The sequence below is a fragment of the Gymnoscopelus braueri genome (genome assembly GCF_963280865.1).
Source record: "Gymnoscopelus braueri genome assembly, chromosome: 14".
Lineage (NCBI taxonomy): Eukaryota > Metazoa > Chordata > Actinopteri > Myctophiformes > Myctophidae > Gymnoscopelus > Gymnoscopelus braueri.
In genome coordinates, this window is record NC_137619.1 from 25,419,063 (window position 1) to 25,441,721 (window position 22,659).

Genomic DNA, 22,659 nt, shown 5'->3' on the forward strand with positions numbered 1-22,659 from the left:
GTTTACGTACTGTATGTGTCCTCATTTTTCTGACAGGAGTAAAGCCTAATTTCTTCTACATCCTTTTGCCGAAACATCGCAGATTTTCCACATGGCACTTTTTTTGCTTGAAGATGAGTTATGTTTTGGTGAGTGACAGCGTTGTACAAAGTACATAAATTAGGGTTAGCTTTTTTTTTTTAGGGTTAGGATTTTTACTGTGTAGCTTGGCACTTATGGCATTTTCTTTGTCTTTTCTCTTCATTGCTCTTTCTTTCTCTCTCTTTCTCTTGCTGCTTTTTCTTTGTCTTAAGAGTTTACACACTTCTCACAAGAAACACGATGGTGGCAAATGTGTTTTTTTTGTAAAGGAGAGTACTTTTATTTAATTTCATTGAAAGAGGGAACACAAAGAGGACTGTAAGAGAATGGAACTAGGTTGGGGGGGGGGACGTGCATAATGTCTGTGGGTACGAGTGTACTGTCTCTTCATCTTTCACACTTCCAGTGTGTGAATTCCCTCACCCAAGTTTGCTGTCATCAATCTGCATTTATCCACATGCATGTGTACGGCCTCGCAAACCAGGTACAATATTTTTTGTGTGTTGCTGGTTTGTTTGGCTCACTTTTTCTGGAAATTCCTCTTCATCATCGATGAAGAAGTTGAGAAGGTTTTGTCTTAGTTCAGGTCCAGGGCTAACGCAGTATCTCAAAATTGCTTTCAAAACTGACTACATTGGCAGTTGGCACCCAGGCTAGCCTCTTAGTATTGTTCAAATTATTTGTCTCAAGTCTCTTGATAGGGCTGCATTTGTTTCATCATGTAGTCTTGGGTGCATGCACACATGCATGCTCTGTCACAGATGGATGGACGTGATGAGACACACACCCTTTGTCAAAGGAGGGGTATCTTCTGTCAATATTGGTTGACCTTTTGTTGTGATTGTCATCATTTACAGTAATACTACTTTGGGATGACAAGGCTGCTATTTTCTCAGCAGAAGGATGTTTGAGTAGACAGACACACACACACACACACACACACACACACACACACACACACACACACACACACACACACACACACACACACTGTGCATCATCCACTGTTTGTAGTCGTCTGCACTGCTTAGCCAAGTATTGGCACATGCAATGTTGACAGCTGGAAACTGTCCACACAGGCCTTTGGCAAAGTTAGTCATGTGATTAACTGGTAAAGGCATCAACGTGTTGAAATGTTGATTTTCTAATGTCTGAATAAATGTAGCCTATATGTGTTGGAGCTGGATGTGGGGCATGGTCATTTACTGACACCATAACAGCCAGGTGCAAGTTTCACCTGTTTGAAAGGTTAACAAGAATCACAAAAGCAATTAAAAAATATTTATATTTATTGTATCGCAGCTCTGCCCCCTCACACATTAAAGGGGAATTTTGGACCACGGCTTTTTTACCTTTTCTATGATGTTATGATATCTTAGGATGAATGGTACAGTAGAAAAATGTCATAACTCCATCCCGGGTCCGCCACAGCTTAAACGTGCGCGAATAGGCCTTGCGTTAGATCGCGTATTTTAACACATGGGGTGCCAAAACCGTACATATAGGGTTTTGCAAAAGGTGCAAAAAGTGACGCGGAGTGTCTTTTTTATTTTCTCGTTTTTTTCCACACGGGAGGGGCTAGAGCTAGCCTGGTAAAGCCCCTCCCTCCGGAATTCTCATTTCCATTTGATTTCAGGAGTGAGTCTGGCCTGAAGGCTTATCTGGGCGTTTCTTGCTCGTCCACCAAATGGACTCTCCAATCAGCGTCCTCGCTCATTGTTTTGTGATTGACAGCGGAGGTAGGCCAATCAGGTGGAACCTGAGTGGTTCACACATCATTAATCAATACACCTTTCATACAAGCTGCTCGTTAACATCAAATACAAACCAATTACTCCTGGTGATAATCACTGCAGCCTAAAGTGGCTTAATTGGACATCAAAGGGCCACTTGGACATCGAAGCTACATTACTCCCGCCCAGCTCCAGCCCACAGCCAAAAAGCCAAACAGGCCCTCATGCCAGACTCACTCCTGAAATAAAATACAAATGAGATTTCTGGAGGGAGGGTTTACCAGGCTAGGCTAGAGCAGCTCTGGGAGTACCCATTGTGATCCTGAGAAGGAAGGGCCAGATGGATCACCGAAAAAAAAACATGGCTCCCCATCCGCTTCCTGTCTATTTCCTTCTTTAAAACGTCTGTATATCCGAATCTGTTTCCGGTGGGGAAAACCGGTCATGCGCGATGCGCGATCCCTCCCCGTTGTAACTCGCGAGTGAAATGTTATCATTCCAGGATGTAGCCAGGGTCATCGCGCTACATGAATGCATGCTTTTTTTTACGTGGATTTGCTCGTCGTGGAGTCTAGTGCTTTAAACGGCAAAGCGCAGTCAATGGTGAGAATGAAATCTCGTCTAGCGAGACTTCAGTTTTTTGTTCAGTTCAAATCATGTATGTTTTACCTTATGTCAATTTTCCAAAGCATACAGGCTCTTGTGCCCACTCTTCTGGTGGCCCAGTATTTTAACTAGTCATATTTGCATACAACTAGCCTAAGTAACAACAACCAGAGTTGGGTTTTAAAAACTAAATCAACATGCTTATTTCACATACAGTACCATGTTAGCCTCTTGGATCGCTTGGCAAACAAGGAACTGTGTCAGCGCTTCCTGGCTTCAATGCTGCTTCTCACTTTTCTTGTGGGTTTCACCTAATGCATGTTGTTTACATCATGGATTCTACCGAAAATTCGGCGGCAGTCTGTGCCGTTTCTTTGTGTACATAATCTTCTGTCACACTTATTCTAGGCACCCTTGTTTTTTTCAAATATTCAGTTCCATTATATGCTTCTGACGTCTCTTTTGTTTTTCCTTTAGACATGACACTTATGTTCTGAGCGGGTAGTGTCAGTCGCGTTAATCCATGCTGGTTTGTTGTGTTTTGAATGGATTGAGGGTGTGGGGGGCAGCAGGGCCCGTCTTATCTCAGCAACACTGAAAGCGCTTCTCTCAAATCTTGACCTGATGGTCAAGATTCAATTTATCCCCTGAGCAAGTAGGCAGGCTCTATTAGCTCAATGGCAAAATGTACAGCACTTACGCAGGAAATCGAGTTTAAATCCGGGGTAGAAGAGTAAAGTTACACAGTGCAGCTTTAATATCTTATTGTTATGATATTGTTTGCACAGTATGCCGGTAGCTTGCCACACCAACATTTTGCTGTTTGTACTTGCATGAGTGAGCGACAAACCCTCTTGAATCTATTCTATACTCTGAATTGGCAAGATTACACATGCCACAACAGCTGTATTCAATTGAGGTGATTAGTTTTTGTTTAACTCATAAACTCATGTCACTAAAACATTCTTCTTTGCTATAACCTGTTCCTGGTTACTGTAATGATCCACTTTCCCCTCAGGAAGCAATGAAGATGTATTTCTGTCATATCTTAAAGATATCCACACCGATTGGTTATCGGCCACTTCAAATGTCTCCAAAGGGAGCCTTGTGGGGTCTCATTGGATTCTGTGCAAAGCTGCCGACTTGGCGTTCAGCTGCGTACCTGCTATACATCAGTTATCATTTCCCTCTGTCTATTTACTTACTTGTTGCATTCTAGTCACCTTTTCATCAGTGTGTTTGGGGATGTTTTTGTGTGTAGGTCCTACGTGTTCTATTGGCAGCCAAATGGCCTGATATGCATTTAAATGATGTCCTTCATGACATACTGTATGGCACTTAGAAGCCTGAGTGATGATAATTCTCATAATCTCATATATTTGCTTGGTCTGAGCCGCACCTAGTGAAATTAAAGGAGATAGACATATGTCCGTGCGAGTGCGCACACACACACAGGAAGGGATATTAGTGTTATGCTAGCAAGTAAACTAAGGTGACAAAGTTTTAAGATGTTTTTTTCTTACTTTCTTTCCCACAGAGGGCTGGATTAAACCTAACCTTGAACCCTCTCATAATTATTTTACCCTGAATAATAGCACTACACACACACACACACACACACACACACACACACACACACACACACACACACACACACACACACACACACACACACACACACACACACACACACACACACACACACACACACACACACACACATATAATGGTACTGTACCCAAATAAGTTTTTCTCTCTGTCTAGCAGTCATACATAATGCAGTATATGCCTGACGCTGTGTTTGTGTGTCTTGAGGAGGGAGAGTGAAAGAACATCCCAGATGATGCAAACCCCCCCCCCACCTTTTTTTTTTAACATTGGCAGCACTTTATATAACAGCCTGTCACTAACTACTATTCTCGTGTTACTGTGTTATATCTGTATACTAATCTTCTTTATCAGCCCTTCATTTAATTACTGAATTTAATGGATTACACACACTAATGATTCTGTGGACTTGCTCTGGCAAAATGTTTGTGCCAGCCAGAGACGGACTGAGACTGGTCACTGGACAAAGGAGAGTGAGAGAGACTGAACAGGCAGAAACAGAGGGAGATAGACATATGTAGAGATGGATGACAAGGGAAAAAGAGAGTGAGACACATATACTAAGGATAGAATGGTGCATGGTCTAGAATATATTGGAAGCCATTCTTTTGCACCTATATTTCAAATACCACTAACTTATGTTGCAAAAATACACTGCTTTCTCTGACAATTATATCACAACTTAAGCCTTACATCATGAGATAGTGTGTGTGTGTGTGTGTGTGTGTGTGAGGCCTATTAAATAGAATTCACCAGCATCACCACTGAAGAGACCAGACCTACAGACAGTCAGAGATATATACACACACACACACACACACACACACACACACACACACACACACACACACACACACACACACACACACACACACACACACACACACACACACACACACACACACACACACAGTGTTATACATCTCCGTTTAACAAACGAGACAAAAAAGGATAAACTCTTTAGTGACGCCATGAGCAGCTCGATGGGGCTCCCTACTGGTTCAGTAGGGCCAAGCCCAAGGTACATCCCATACTCCCATGATGTTACCAGTTTGATTCAATCGGTTTTGTCACATGTCATTTCCTTTCACACCTCTCTCTCTTTGAATTGCTCTAGTCTATACTGATTAGTTATTAATACAAGTAAGACGCGCGAACGCTGGAGGCGAACGCAGATTGACTGTGGCTGTCATATTTCAACCACACTGTAGTAGTGCACTCTGCCGCACTCTGTCGGCTGTATACAGGCAGTGCAGTTGCTGGCATTTCAGCACGGAGTTTCGAGTCACATGGGGGAGCGAGCCAATGAGAGAATGAGAGCGTGAACACAGACGGAAAGACCATAAATATGGGACAGACGGACACACACACAACGCAAGCACGATGATATAGTAAGCTCCACTTGGTCGGAGGCGCGGCTTCGCCGTGCCTCCTTCCGCGTTCGCAAAAAAGCTACGGTAAATTAACACTTTTACAAGAGTGAAGAGATGACTAAATGACAGATGAAAGTACACTTATAGTAACTTTGGAAAGCTTTGGATGCGCGGCACTGGGAAGAGGAGCGCTCCTAGGGCGTCCGTGGACACGGTTGCTAAAATGTAGTCTGTGTTAAATTAACAGTGTAGAGTGCAAGGCGGCAAGAGTAAGGAAGAATGTTTATGCAGCAGTGAGCTGGGTAGCTAACCTGGATTGCTTAGTTACAGATGAATCAGTGAACCCTTGTCACATCCGTCCATTCCATTTTACAGGGACATAGGATGATTCCTATGTTGCGTTAGAGCGCCTCTTGTGGAAAAAAATTATAATATTGCAAACACGAGAATTCTCGTTTATGGCACTCAACGGGTGTATTTGCAAACGCGAGAATTCTCGTGTTTGGCACTCAATGTGTTAAAATTGGCTTAAGGGATTACCACTGGCGGTCGGACGGATCTCTGTCACGCTCATGTCACCATGACTCGGCCATAACCATATAAGGAGTTCCCAATGCAGCTACGCCAAAATATGGAGTACGTTGTCTAACCTGAATGTGTCGTCATGGCATCAGGGCAAACAAATCAGTCAGCTCCATATATGGGCACAAAAGGGGGCATGCCCATATATGGGCATATACTGATGACATCAGATATCTCCATATATGGGCATAAAAGGGACAAGGACTGATAGATACAGAGATATCCATTCTCCGTATATGGGCATATATTATCAGCATGCCCATATATGGGCATATACTGATAACATCAGGGATCTCCATATATGGGCATAAAATGGACATGGAATGACGGATACAGATGTCTCCATATATGGTCATCAAGGGGACAAAGACTAACATACAGAGCTCTCCATATATGGCCATATCGGTCGGATTGGCAGCGAAACGTAGGTGTGAGGGCCCGAACCTCTAGTGTCCAAAACAGGCCATGCATTTAATAATTGTATGCTTTACATTTTATTTCAAAATAGTAAAACAGTTGATCTGCAAGCTCAGAACGCTCAGTATTTTCACTATTTTTCAACAGATACATTTATACAGATGAATGGAAATGATTCTGATGAAAATGCAAAGTAATTGAAATTATCTCAAATAATTATAGCCATATGCTGCACATACAGTATACCAGTCTGTTTAGGGCATACCTGTATGTCCGCTACATGACTTCAAACATTGTGGAGGTTCTATTATTAACGTTAGATGTCCAGAGTTTAATATAAATAAGTGCATTTTGTTCTGCCTCATCTAAGGTCAACTGTCTTGTGGAAGAAGACTGTGCTTTAGCTTACAGAACAAAAGAGAGCAAAGAAACACAGGAAGAGGAAATGACATGCAGCAGAGAGAAAAAGAGAAGAGACAGACTCGGAGTGAACACTGAGTTATCATGTTAGTGGGTGGGCTGCTGCGGTTCAATCCAGTACCTAGAGGGGTGTCACTTGACATTTACTGTACACACAAACACACATGCACACATGCAACGATTGCTATGCTTTTGTTCATCAATCAATGTCTGAGAGAATCTTTTTTTAAATTTCTCTACATCTCTACCCCGAATACCATTTACAAGTGAGCAGATCTTGTTTGATCATTACTGCCCCTCTTCTAAACTTTTAAAATGTATCTAATATGTGTGAGCAAAGGTCTGGTTTCAACTGGTGATTGTGCTGCAGAAGTTTTTAGTGTCAATTTAACTAACAATTGAACGATGAGAGCATTATCTTGCAGGGTGTGTGTGGGAGAGGCGTGCTGATCACAGTCGCTAGAATAGAAACAAAAGGCACGTTTCCCACAGCTTCCGGCTGTACTGTAAGGATGGCTTGGCGAAAAAGTAATGACAAATATTTGCGGGCTCAGATGCATCATCATGTATGTTAGGAGCCAGCGTTATGCAGGAAGTGGTGAGGAAATGCCTCTAAATGTGTTGAAACAGACTCCTGTGACTTGCAAAACAAAAACAGGGGGTCTGTTCAATTAAATTGACTGCAGAGTGAAAGTTAGGAAAGGTGGGGGAATCAGTCAGATTTGAGATTTATGGGCACTACATCATAACATATCACGTTTTGGTCTTTTTGAGGTTCTATGACTTCTGTCCACTTCTGTCCACACTGAAGAATGATGCGTTCTGTAAACACTGGTATCAAACGTGCGCCATGGAGCGCACACACAGAGGCAGAGAGCGAGAGTGAGAGAGAAGTCCGCATCTGTGGTGCTGAAAGACACATGCAATAGGATTTATGGATAATCTGACTGATTATTATAAGGAGGTGAGATTATTAGATGTAGGCTATACCGGGGGTAATGCCAGCTAGTCTACCAGCTAGCGTTAGCTTTTCATAATCCTCTCCTCATCTCCGTTCATGCTTTATAAATAATATAACTCACTGATGTGATGCCAAGTGAGACCGATTGCGATTATTTAACGATTATAAACAAATGAATACTGGAAATATCTACGCAACGTGTAGTGAGCTTATAGATCGGATATTTCCTGTATTTTTGCACGCCACCATTGCACAATGAATATTATACAGGGTTAAGTGGTTAATCAGACCAGTCGATTTAGTCGATTATAACAATTATTCACATTTTTCCTGTTGATTATATTAGAAATAAAATAAAAGCTGCTTCTCGATTTAAACGATTAACCTACATGAGCAAGATAAAGAATCAGAATCAGCTTTATTATCACAGGTTTACAGAAGTGAAAAAGTGGGTGAAATTTGTTTTCGTGCATAGTTATTTATATCGTATTGTTATTTCCGTAGAAAGAAAGGGAAGAAGAAGAGAGGGGGCGAGGCAAGGGTAAAAAGAGATCAATCAAAGAAAACAAACACATTATCTGCATATTTACACATAGTACCTGAGAATAATTCTGTTATTGGTCATAAATATCTATTTCGAAATATTTTTGGTTAATTGCCCAGGTCTGGTAAGAACTCTTACTCAGCTTGTCCCCCACCTGTCTGAGTTTGTCTTTGTCTGTCTCTGTCTCTCTGTCTCAGTGTGACTGAGTCCAGGCCAGGTCATCTTCAATCAGGGCCATAAGCTGGAGGAGGATTGGATCTATTTATAGTATCTATCGTCTGCTCTCTGGGCCACGTTGACCCAAGTCTCTTCCCCCCTCTGTCTGTCTGTCTGTCTGTTCTGTTCCGTCTATACATTTTATAGTAGCCAATTTATGTATTTATTTTAGCTTTCCCCCCAAATGTAATCGTTAGGACAATTAACCCCCCCCCCCCACACACACACACACACACACACACTCATTTCTGTGTTGGCACTGCCATTGTATCCTACTGGCTCACCTGCCACTGCCAGTGAGGAGCCGTCTATTAGAGCACTGCATCGGGAGCGGGATCCCCGGTACCCGCAGGACCCAACGCAAATCTTGCGGGCGCGGGTGGTATTTAAATACCCGTGGTCGGGAATAGTCGGTCAAAATAAAACCTACGGGCCGCGCAAAATCCTGCATCCTCCTGCAATAAACCAGATATAGAGCTTATATATATACTTTAGCAAGATATGAATATGTCAACATGCAGAGGAGAACGTCGTTTCTCCTACTGTGCTGTGGACAAGTTACAACGCAAGCGGAGTCTCTCTCTCTCTCTCTCTCTCGCTCTCTCTCTCTCTCTCTCGTGTTCTCATGCTGTGCACGTGTGCGCAGCTCGTGACGGTGTCACAATATAACTAAATGTCTTTTTTTTTTTTTTTGCTGGAGGGAACGGCGGATAGAAATGAACTGCGGGCGGTGAGAAATGAGATCATTGCGGGAGCAGGCGGGAATGGTCCGAAATCCAACGGGAGCAGGCAGGAGCGGGATTAAAAAAATACTCCCTAGAAAGTCCTGGGTTCGGTTCCCGCCGGGAACGCTGTGGGCGCTGGGGGGCGTGTCTTCTCCTCCGCGTCATCAGTGCCCATACCCTAGGTGGGGTTGGTGAAAGGGCCTACTCTGTGTGGAGTTTGCATGTTCTCCCCGGTAGTTAATACCCTCACAAAAACATGTAGTAATCCTGGTCGCTATACCGCCTCCCCCATGACAGCCGGGGCGCCTGATGGAGGGGAAGGGAACCGTTTGGAATAACGTGTTCCTTCCACGCGCTACGTCCTACCGGGGAAACTCCCCCCTGTCAGGTGAAAAGAAGGTCAGTTGGCTCTCATGCATTGAAGGAGGCATGAGCTCGGTCCTGGGCTCCCTAGGCCGGTGGGGGAGTGTAGCGCCCAGGATGACTTAGAAAATTGGCACCGGGTGAAAAAAGGGTTACAAAATCATGGGATAAAAAAAGAAAACTCCCGCGCACGGCTCTACCATCTCCATCCTACTTGTCAGAGGAAGGATAACACTATCTCTGCCTCTCCTCACTTTTTCTTGCTCGACTGTCCTTGTACTCTCATCAAATGGAATCACTAGGCCAACTATTGGCTTTACTCTTATGAACACACACACACACACACACACACACACACACACACACACTAGGGCATTAACAGAATAGTCGAATATTCGACTATCAAACCGACTATTCGACTATCAAACCACTATTCGATTATTCTATAAAAAAAGAATTTTTCTTTTTTTCTTTTTTTTCCTTCTTTTCCTTTTCTACAGCAGACACGCAGCTGTGAGCTCTGGTTTGACGTCAACTCGCATTCCTTGAGTCAAGTCATCAATGCCATTGAAAAAAAAAAAAAAAAAACCTTTTTTCTTTTTTTTTTATTATTATTTTTTTTATAATCAAATCGATTAATCGAATATTCGAATACTTATAATTCGAATGCTAAAAATCACTATTCGTGAATGCCCTAACACACACACACACACACACACACACACACACACACACACACACACACAAACAACCTTCGGTCAAAATGTCCTCTCAGTACAGGGTTGTGTAGCATGGAATGGCCTTCCTCTACATATAAGGGATTGTGCTACATTTCCATCTTTTAAATTCAATGTGAAAAGATGGTTGCTTGAAAACCAAAGCTGCAACCATTTGTGATCATATTTTAGGTTTTTTTAGGCTATGTGATGTAATGTAATTGTATTTCACCGTTTGTCTGTTTTCTGATGTTATTGTTTTTATGTTTTGTGTGAGGACTGCGGATGAAAATTAGCATCTTTGCTAAATCCGGTGTATTTACGTTCATGTGACGTTCATTAATATGCTCTGTCCTGTCTAAATAAACAAATAAATAAATAAATAAAACACACTCTCAGTCAGATCATATTGGCCCAAGGATTGAATGAGTGACATTTGAGTGTTTTAAGCTATGCCATGCCACGGAGACCACAGATGCCTGTCTTACCTAACCGCATTAGCGGTTGACACTCTATCCACACACACACACACACACACACACACACACACACACACACACACACACACACACACACACACACACACACACTCTGTCTCTCACACACTGTTGGCCCTAGAAACACACTTGTAAGGGCAGCGGCATGCTTCAGAGTGTTCTTTGTAGCATGCGTGCAGTTTGTTTATAATCACTAACTCACTACATTAAGGTCCTGTTATCCTAAGGCGGTTGCCAGGTTGGACTAATTAGAGGATGGAAGAGCAATACATGGCAACCTGGCTCACTGTGGATTCAGGTTTCTCTTTCGGCTGTCATTCCCTCATGAGACATGTTACTCACAGAGCCGCTGACTGATATTTCGGCAGGGTTTCTTTTTAGCCTGGACTTGACCACCTTTTATCTCTGACAGACTCACTGACTGAATGACTGGACTAAAGGAAGCCATAACTTCTGTTAGTTTTGTTTGGCTGGTTTTACAGTAGCTCTAGTGTGTGTGTGTGTGTGTGTGTGTGTGTGTGTGTGTGTGTGTGTGTGTGTAGGGTAAAGCATAGATCACTTTTCTTTTGTGCAAAGCATAGATCACTTTTCTTTTGTGCAAAGCATAGATCACTTTTCTTTTGTGCAGTGATGTGGGACTAAAATTAGCTCCATCACCATCAGTCCCTCCATCTGCCCATTTAATGCTCCTTCTTTGAGCAGAGCAGACAGGTGAGACAGACTGATAGAGGGATAGATGGATAAATTGAATATGATGATGCAGCTTGCTGGGCTGGCGGCCATCACTCCAATGCAATTAGTCTAAGTGCTGTGTATTCCCCCACTCATGACCAGAACTTATGTCACAGTACCTCCTGGAAAGCTCTGCATGCGTTTTTTGTTTGTGTGTTTACACGACCCTACTATAATCCTATTATCCTATCCTACTTTATCCTACTTTCCTGCTATAATCCTACAATAATTATTAATAATACAAATTAAAACGTTAATGATAAAATGAAGAAAACTGTCCTGTCTGTCCTCGACCATTTTCTCCTCAGTGGGTTGGCCTATGAATCTGAATCACTTTTCCCCAAATTCAAGCTGTTTTCGTGTTTCTTCTCATCTCTTGTCGAACCTTTCAGTCAGTTTATAGTTAGTATTTGGAGACGAAGTAGAATAAAATATAGTATTGCTTACTAAACTTGCTCTATCATTTAATATAATGTATCCCCATATACAAAATATAGAGGATAGAAAACTATGTTTAATATCTTGGCAATCAATGTGTTAATTTGCAGTCCAACAAGGTGCTATTGGTTGGTACATATATCATGGTGTGACATCATGGAAATGATTTCACACCTAGTTATCGTCACACATGTTTATAGTGTCTATCTGAAGGTTTCAGACAGTTAACAGAGAGCGCTGGTCAGTTTCTAGTATTTCTGTCAGAACTCTATTGGTGTTCCTATGCAGCTTGCAGCCAACGCCGCCTACTACAGTATGATAGTAGGCGGCTGGATAGTAGTACTATCCACCAGCATAATGAAGCTATCATCGAAGGCCAGCACTGTAAAATAAATAGACCTATTTTTGCTGGCAGGTCCCTCTTCCCAGCATACAAGCGGCCAAACCAGGCCTATTAAATCTCTGAGAAAAAAAGGTTGTGGAATGTCCACAGAATGCTTTGATTTCCCTCTCATCTAAACATGCTGTTCAGGGAGCTTTGGGACAAGGGGGTAGTGGTGAGTTTGGGTCCATAAAAGTGGTTCTCAACTGGTGTCATTCAGCACTCAGATCATAAGCCTGAGTTATCTACATGGTTGTAGATCAGCTATTTTCACACCCGTGTGCAACTAAGTATAACTCTGGTTTTCCCCCCTCCATGAAGTCATTACTCAATGTACTAGATAACACAATGCTAACAGTGTCCATATTAGGACATCAATCAGTTGTCAGACAAACCTCCCAAGAGGCATCGTTTGTCAGACAAAACTTATCAGGCATCAACTGTCAGACAAAACTCCCTCAGCTACTGTATCAGACAACACTCTCTCAGTTGCTTATTTATCTAATCAAACATCCTCTTTTGGTGCTTTCAAGTTGTATTGTGTTCACCGTATTCACAAGAAGAGCATTCATAATAAATACTCAGTGATGTGGTTGCGAACGCAGCGGAAGGAGGCGCGCCGAAGGCGCGCCTCCGCGCAAGTGGAGCTTACTATGAAACCGTGCTTGGGTTGTGTGTGTGTCTGTCTGTCTGTGTGTCTGTGTTCACCTCTCATTGGCTGCATGCACCCATGTGACTCACGCTCTCATTGCCTGCCTGCCCCTGGGTGACATGACTCACATGCGTGCACTGCCTGTAAGCAGCCACCCGAGTGCGCCAGAGTGCAGGAATTTGGACAATGCTCTGTCACACACACACACACACACACACACACACACACACACACACACACACACACACACACACACACACACACACACACACACACACACACACACACACACACACACACACTGTCAATGTTCTCTCTCCATCACGGTGAAATAACAGGGATTACAAGACAATATTTTCGAGCTGCGTTCGCTTCCAGCGTTCGCGCGTCTTACTTGTATTTACTAGTGGTGAAGTCTGAACTTTTCGAACAGCTTCCAGTTCACGACTTGAGATTTGTGGCTGGGTGATTTCATGGATGTGGTGTTCAGGTCGATTGTCGATTGTGCTGTCAGTGTCACAAAAAAATCCGAAAAGCTGTTCCACTTCATAATGATTTAGCTGCAAAAAATATGCAACATTTGAGCATTGAAGGCGCCACACCAACACCTATTGTAGCGTCCACTCTTTTCCCTATGGTTAGAGTTAGATTTTTGACTCTGCTGACATCCAACCATCCCTCATCCCGCTTTTCTTCCCATATCTGATATGGTGTTTCTTGGCTGAATTCACTGACTTCAGTCAAACTCAGCAGAGAGTAACTCTGGAATTGTTGGAGTCCAACGGCAGCCGCAGGCATTGAAAGTCATTTTTGTTGCCAGATCCAGGGGGTCGGCCTACAGGAGGCTTTGTCGGTCGGTCGGTCGGTCGGTCTGTCCCTCTTTTCCTACCCAGCCATTCAGATTTCAACCACTAGGGGTCTGGCAGAACCAGGTCTCCTGGTCTTGTTGGTAAATGGACACACATGAGACCAATAGAAGCTAATGGCTGTCATGAAAGTAGGGACGAGCATTTGGGCATTTTTTTGTACGCGGCCCCTCAAACATCCGACCGATATGCCCATATATGGGTATATATATATGGCCATATACTGTATGGAGATCCGGTTGTCCAGAACCACCGCCAATCCGATAGATATGCCCATATATGGGCATATACTGTATGGGCATATACGGAGACTGTCCGACCGATTTACCTCAAACTTCGCATGCGTATTGCTGAGGATCCATGGTCGTGATGTGCAGTGTGGGAAGTTGGTCGGATCGCCGGTGGTACAAATGATATAGATTCCGCAAATCCCCATAGGTAGGACTCCGATGTGATCAATATGATGTCATTTTACTGATGTTATTGTCTGGCCTGGACTTCACATTTGGGCATGGCTCACAAGGAACTCCATATACTGTATGGGCATGAAAGGGACACAGTGTGCCCTGACAACGGCCCCTGGAGGCCGCTGATGGGGTCCCATGCGCAAATCGTCGTTGTTGACCAGCGGTTTCTGTTGTGTCTGACATTGATGCATGTCACGTTTGTGACGTCAACCGTCGACCCAACGTCGGCAATTGTTAGATAGGATATGTAACTGAATGCAACTGAACTGACGTCCGTACTTCCTTAATGTCATGTTTCCTATCTGCTTCAGTGACAGACCCTTTATGCTGGAGTCTACCAGGATATTTTTACTGCAAAATGTCCACTGTATGTGTGTGTGTGTGTGTGTGTGTGTGTGTGTGTGTGTGTGTGTGTGTATGGTTATAGAATAAAAGAGAGGGACATTCATGGGAGGGTATCCAGAGAGAGAGAGAGGGAGACGGGGATAGAGAGATTGTATGTGTGGGAGGATGGGGTGTACAGAGGCGGTAGCAGGCACTACACTGACGGCAGGATTAGCATTCAGAACCAGAACATCAGCTCAACGCTCCTCACTGATGCACATGACGGCCTAACTAGCACTCTGGGCTCTGTGTGTGGGTGTGTGTCTCTGTGTTACACTGTCAAGTCAAGTCAATTGTATTTATATAACACCAAATCACAACAAGTTATCTCATGGCACTTTACATATAGGTCAAGACCATCCTACAAGTAAGACGCGCGAACGCTGGAAGCGAACGCAGCTCGAAAATATTGTCTTGTAATCCCTGTTATTTCACCGTGATGGAGAGAGAACATTGAGTGTGTGTGTGTGTGTGTGTGTGTGTGTGTGTGTGTGTGTGTGTGTGTGTGTGTGTGTGTGTGTGTGTGTGTGTGTGTGTGTGTGTGTGTGTGTGTGTGTGTGTGTGTGTGTGTGTGTGTGTGTGTGTGTGTGTGTGTGTGTGTGTGTGTGTGTGTGTGTGTGTGTGTGTGTGTGTCAGAGCATTGTCCAAATTCCTGCACTCTGGCGCACTCGGGTGGCTGCTTACAGGCAGTGCACGCATGTGAGTCATGTCACCCAGGGGCAGGCAGGCAATGAGAGCGTGAGTCACATGGGTGCATGCAGCCAATGAGAGGTGAACACAGACACACAGACAGACAGACACACACACAACCCAAGCACGGTTTCATAGTAAGCTCCACTTGCGCGGAGGCGCGCCTTCGGCGCGCCTCCTTCCGCTGCGTTCGCAATAATAAAATTGCCTAGAGGGTCAACCGACGGTGGGAGGGCGGATGGTGGGTGGATGTCACAAACGTAACATGCGGACCTGCGAGGCGCACCGTTGCTATGATCCGCACCAAACTTGGCACCAAAACTGGTCAGGGGTCTGCCATTAGAATAGCCACACCAGGGACCACGTGTGGCACCCAGGGGCCCCTGCCGGGGCGCACGATTGCCCCACCCTCTCTGTGTTCCTATTGGCTGAGGTTTAAACAGCCATAACTCCAGTTACCAGCATGCCAAACGCCCCAAACTTGGTAGGTGCTCTTAGACAGCCAATAGGGGGACAAGCTGTAATTGCAGCTTGTCCCGCCCCTTAACCCCAGTCATTGACCCCAGTGTCACCCATATCCTAAGGTGGGACATAAACTTTAAAGATATTTACTCTCTGCCTCTGTCTGACACACACACAACAAATTGTCAGTGTGTCTCTCTTGCACGGTCATCATTTCTCACTGGAAACAGTATGGTCCTGTATCTATACATCTTCTAGGCTTGATGACTTCTAAAATTGACTATGTGGGACTTTCCACTGTCTTTCCCAGAAAGTCATGGACAGATGAGGTCACTGATTTGTGTATTGTAAAAGGCAAAAATACAGCCAAATACTACTATAATGCCAGCCAAATGTGATGTTTTCTTTGGTTATGTACTGCTGGGACATCAAAACGAGAGCAGCATAATCCCTGTGGGGAAAATAAATGGCAGTAAATGTTTATCATCCGTCAACTTCCTTTTACAAGAAATACCCCCCAGAAAATCGTTCAGAGAATTTAAATGCTGACATAGCTTGTTTGTGTATGTTTTATGTATGCCTGTGTTTAAGATCATGACCAATGTCAAACAATGTCAATTTCTATCATTCCTGGAACTGACCCTCACGTCTCACCCCCTCTCTCTATGTGTTTCTCTCTACAGATCATCAGAAACTGGAACGAGAGGCCAGAATCTGTCGTCTGCTCAAACACCCAAACATAGGTGAGTCCTATTCTAACACTACCTTAGTTTCACTCAGCCAGCCAGGATCAGAGATCTCTGACTACTGATAAGTCTGGGGAAATCTCAATTCTGGGCTTGGACGGTGGAGAAAACCACCGGTAATAAACCTTCGGCCACTGCTTTGGAAACCAATCCTGATACCATCCCATATGAAGGACCCAATATTTGCATTGGTTCTGTGTTTTAATTTCCAAATCGTTTCCACACAGTTTTAGCCCATTCATTGGATTTAGTTGTCACCAGACGTATCAGTAGGCGGAGATCTATCCATACTAACACTACCTCACTACTTGCTAGCTCTTTAAAGCTCCATCCAGTTTATGTTACTTCCCGTCCCACCCCTAATTTTCTCACCAACCTGCGTACAGGGTTGTGGTTTGAAATTGTCACACCTTAGCAACGCTGTTGCAACCAGGCAGAAATGCAGGTCGTTTTCTTGTCTACTCACAAAGGCATTATAAAAAAGGAGAGTGAAGACAAGCACAGCGACAAAAAGTGGGCGTGTCAGCCAGGATAATATTCTGTCACTTTCCTTGCCAAATACCGTTGAAGGAAGAGCTTAGAATTTTTAACAAAAAAATATTAATGCACCTCAATTTTTTTTGTGAAAGTGTTGCACCTCCTTCCTTTCCTGATGTTCTGCTGCATTTAAAAAAAAAACAGCTATTTTAAATACATATTAACAGTAAAAGTTCTTCTTCTTCTTCTTCATCTAATGAAAAATCAAATGCTCTGTTAGATTCAGATGGATTTTTGGTTGCATGCATTGGAACCCACATAGGTCATTCTACTTCGTTATAGCAGGTCTAAGTGCAGACTCTTCTAGAATTGCGCCCTGTTCGCGCCAGACCACACCTCATTTTAAGACCAACATGGGCTCTAAATAGGCGCAAGATCATTTGGTATTCATACAATGTGGGTGCTGGGTGTTTAAAATTACAACCACATTGATTGGAAAATAACAAAAATAGCAATCATAATTGCGCTGCCCCTTGGTGCCATCCTGCACCGGGTGGAATATAGGGCCCTCTGAGCTACAAATTGATATATGAACATTGAGGATTTTTACTGTGTAGAGATGGAAATGAACACAAATTCAGGAAATTGGAATTGCTCATTACTATATAGTGCAGGTATTTTCTGGCATTTTCAAAATCTGTGAGAGTGTACTGCTCTAAGATCACAGGAGAGGTTTAGTGTAGGGTTTAGAAATGCAATGCCTGATTTAAAAAAAAGTATTTTCAACAGAAAAAGCATGTCTCAACACACTTTTCAGTAGAAAATACATTCTTTTTGTCAAGCGAACACAGCACACTTATTGGTACCAATTAAGATAACGTAACCTACAGTGTTGGTTTCTCTCCCTCTCCATCTTTCTCCATCTCTTCTCTCTGTCTATCTCTCTGTCTTCCTCTCTCTCTAACCTCTGCTGACATGATAACGATTGTACATGCCTATACCTCTCTGGTTGCCTGGCAACAGGTGAAGGCTTCCACTGTATGTTTGACCGCTGACAAGAGAAAAGAAAGAACAGGGAGGGGGAGGTGAACCTTACAGGAATGTAATCACACAGCTATTTCAAAATAATCACGGCCATGCTGTTTTTTCTTTCTTTTTTCCCCACACATCAGGGGTGGAACGTTGTAATTCTCCCCACACAATAGATTTAGATGCAGTGGACAGTAACGAAGTACATTTACCTGAATGAGTACCGTCCTAAACCTCACTAATGCTCATGATAAAATGGTACACTTTTTTTCTACTCGGTCTGTGTCTCATAGGAGGGCGGTGGACACTTCAGAAACCCGCCTACCAGTGACATCATCATTAGGCAGGTTTTACTTTTAAACAAAATGACCCAATTTGGATTTTTATTAACACGAGAACAATGGTTCCTAATGGATGGATCCTTAAGCAGGCTAACTTTCCAGTAATAGAAAGCCTGCAGTTTCTATTAGCTTGGATTCCCCATCGATGATGTCACTAGATGCCACTTTCTGAACTGCCCACAGCCCTCCTCTGAGACAAAGATTTTACCACATTATAATGAGCATTAGTGAGGACCAATTATATGAAGATCCTCCTAAAGGTCGTCCTTTAAGTAAATCTTGTGGGGTATCTGTACTTTACCTGATAACTTGTATTTTTGGATACTTATTGTACATTATGAATCGTATTTAACATATAGTGAAAATAGCAGATCTAAGCTTTTCACTATTGTTGATATTTTTGGGGGGGAAATGGTCTAAATTTCAATACAGTAATTCATTGATATTAAAAAGTAAATGTAACTTTGAAATTTGTACTTTTAATTTGTACTTTGTATTTTTAAAAGCAAGTACTCCAGTGCTTTAACTCAAGTACAAATTTGACAGAGCAACTTTCACTTGTAGTTGAGTAATATTTCACCAGGAGTATCTATACTTTGACTCAACAACGGCTGGGGTTGAGTACTTTGTCCACCACTGTTGAGGCAAATGGTGCATCCGTGATGTGTTCCATTTGCAAGGTGCAACTGGCCACCAGCCAAATGAAAGTCCACATATGCAAAGTCACCCAACTTAACTAATGATGCAACTATGTGAGCAAACTTCTATGTATTACTCTGTAGCAATACATAGAATATTCAAGTCTGTAGCCATTGTGTATGGGGGGCTATATTGTATAGGTGTACACGCACGCACACACACCAATTAACAGGATACTATGGGTGCGTGCGGAAATGCGCACCGGGAGCGCCCTCGCCTATTAGTTTGTATTGGCCAGTGCGCTCAGTATTATATTTCCGAACACACCCAATGTAGCCAGAAATAATAATTTAAGCTGTTAAATGTCTCACCCCATGTACTGTAATACCTGACCTGAATATTTTACTTTCAGCCTTCCAAAAGACATTTCTGATACAAAGAAGTTGAATTATGTTTAACAACTGTAAAACTGCATGGCCGTGCCACATGCCACTGGTGCATTGAGCCTCTGTTTCATTCAAGGACAGTAGTCCTGCTCAGTTCAATGGCCGGGAGTCTATGCAAGAATCCTGGACAATCAACGAGTCTGAGGCAGATCGTCCATATTAGCAATATTATTTTTGACAGTCATACCAATAAAACACCTTGAATTGAATAGAGAGATGGAGAGAGAGATAGAGAAAGAGAGAGATAACAGCACGAGATTATAGCAGTGTGTTCACAGCTCACAGCTGTGTTTGATCTGCTTTCATCTTACTGACCAGTGATCAATCACACACACACACACACACACGCGCACACACGCACACGCACACAATAACCAGTTCCTTTTGAGGTGAGGGTTCAAGGGAGGCTGCGCTTGGGAGAAAGATTTTAATATTTTATTTTACAAGGTTATTACCGAATTTAGCAATGGCTAATTTAACTCTGTCTCTCTGTTTCTCTCTGTCTGCTTCTCGTCAGTACGACTCCATGACAGTATCTCAGAAGAAGGCTTCCATTACCTTGTGTTTGACCTGTAAGTACACACACACACACACACTCACACTCACACTCACACAGACACAGACACACAGACAGACACACAGACACGCACACATTAATATGCGCACAAACTTAAAGCCATGTATGGGTTGTCCTGGATCTTCCACAAAGATGTGGTTCATTATATTTGATCTGTTGTGGTTCACTGTGCACACTTAACATTCTACCTGGTTTGCCTTCCTCCCAGAAAACTGTCTGGAACAGCATGAGAGACTCAAAAGTCTAGTGTCGTTTATGCCCTTATAACCACTTAAACTTTATCAACTGACACTTCTTTGACTGGGGTACTCCTGGGGTCTATACTTGGTCCTTCTCCTTTTCCCCTCTATACCAAACCTCCTCGCCCGAAATAGGCAATCTACAAGATTGCAACGCGTTACGATGTGTTGTCAGCTTGTAGATCTGCTATTTTCACCGAATGTTTTCCTATTTTCTCCAAATGTTTGCCTATTATGACAAGCCCAAAATAGGGTCTATGTGGTTAAATCACTGGAAAATCAGGGGCCGTCTGTCCCAGCAGCTCTTACTCTGACCCATCCATTGGCATGCGTCGCCCACCAATGATAACAGATTCTCAACTGATCACGCTACGTTTCATTACGTTATGTCATATTTGTATAGATTATATAGAAAGTATAGATTAAACAGTAAATTCCTACAATGTTAATTTATCCATTTGTAACTCCAAGAGTGTCCGCTGAGGATTTTACTGTGTTGGCTTTAGTAGAGTGTACTCAGACACACACCCACATGTGTGTGTGCTGGAGAGTGACTGGGCAGACAGGCCATCACTAGTGGCAGTGTGTTCCAGGCCAACGGTGCATGAAGTGCAATGACAGCACAAGAGCCACCCCAAGCAAACTAAACCAGCTGAAAACTGACAACTCATGAAAGAAGACCGTTATCTCTTATTTCTGTTTTCCTACATTCCAAACGCACACAGACAAAAAAAAACAAGCACATCTGACTTCTGCCATGTGTTTCTACATTTTTCTCAAGCATCACATCATCAAAGGAATGGCCACGTCTCAAGCTGCTGCTGAATCAAAAGACAAATAACAATGCGCCTCTCCTTTTATGTGTTTGTGTGCTTGTGCGTGCATTTGTGCGTGCGTGCGTATGTGTGTGTAGTGTCACCGGAGGGGAGCTGTTTGAAGACATTGTTGCCAGAGAGTATTACAGCGAAGCTGATGCCAGGTACAGTACAGTGTGGCCTAACCCGCTTGCCTACTAGGTTTTATCTTTGGTACTGTATTTGTGTGTTTGTGTGTAGATCTTCATATGAAGCAGATGTGAAGGGCAAACACAGAAAAGAGTAAATGGCAAAAAAAGAGGACGAAAGAAAGAGAGAATATGATGGGGGTGTGAACGTCTGCACAAAAGATGATAAAAAGAAACGGAGTGCTAGGAAGAGTGATGGAACGAAAGGAGGATGTGATCAGGAAAGAAAAATGGAAAGAGGAAGGGTGTGAAAAGGTGGAACGTGGGGACCAGAATTTGCCTAATTTGGACACGAAGCCAGGAGCTTCACTCTCTCTCTTTCGATCCTTCTTTCAATGTCTATATATTTTTCATTTCCTTCCGGTAGCCTCTGCCGTCTTCTCTCATTACCCACGCTACTGTTGAGCTAAACTGGATCAGGTAGTTTGGGTTCAGTTACCCCTTAGGATGTTTTCATACCCCCCCCCCCCCCCCCCACACACACACACACACACACACACACACACACACACACACACACACACACACACACACACACACACACACACACATTTTCCTAACACAATGAGGAATACTTAGCTAAGATTGTGTCCTACAAAAAATGCTAGTACATTTGACTTACTGTATGTCACACTTAGGGAACTAATGTAGACAATCCAAGGTTCTACAAAGTTTCAGCATTGCTTTGAATTCAGTTGACATTTGGATGGAAAATCTATTGACACCTATGATGATGATGATGGATTGATGAGTGGGATCTCTTTTCTGTCTCACCTGCAGCCAGTGCATCAATCAGATCTTGGAAAGTGTCAGCCACATCCACCAGCATGACATTGTACACAGAGACCTCAAGGTGAGTCATCATTTCCACGGTTACCAGCTGTCTCCTGAGCAACATCACAGGACCACACACACACGCACGCACACGCGCACACACACCAATGTCTCTCTTACACACAGGCATGCTTACACAATTTGTTAATCTCTCTTTCTTTCACTTAAGCCTAATGTATGCTTTGTTACTTGCTTCAGTTATTCTCGGCATGCGACACCATCCTGCAGCAAGCGTAACTTAGACTTTAGTCACACACGCGTGCACACACACGCACGCACGCACGCACGCACGCGCACACACACACAGTCTCTCTCACTCACACACGGTCCCCTTGACATCATGATTATGACGGACAGAAGGAATGACGAGATGAGCCTCCCGGGTGTTTATCATTCACCCTCTGTCCCCACCC

General features: G+C 43.3%; 1 protein-coding gene across 31 annotated transcripts in view; it reads left to right on the forward strand.

The window, feature by feature from the left end:
* The window catches only part of camk2g2 (calcium/calmodulin-dependent protein kinase (CaM kinase) II gamma 2), a 65,152-nt gene that overhangs the window by 11,010 nt on the left and 31,483 nt on the right, over positions 1 to 22,659 (forward strand). For all 31 annotated transcript variants that reach the window (XM_080448525.1, XM_080448552.1, XM_080448535.1 and 28 more), the window contains exons 3-6: positions 16,599 to 16,658; positions 20,111 to 20,165; positions 21,323 to 21,388; positions 22,193 to 22,265. In XM_080448525.1, the coding sequence (XP_080304651.1) occupies positions 16,599 to 16,658; positions 20,111 to 20,165; positions 21,323 to 21,388; positions 22,193 to 22,265 (254 nt within the window). The remainder of the gene's footprint in view (positions 1 to 16,598; positions 16,659 to 20,110; positions 20,166 to 21,322; positions 21,389 to 22,192; positions 22,266 to 22,659) is intronic.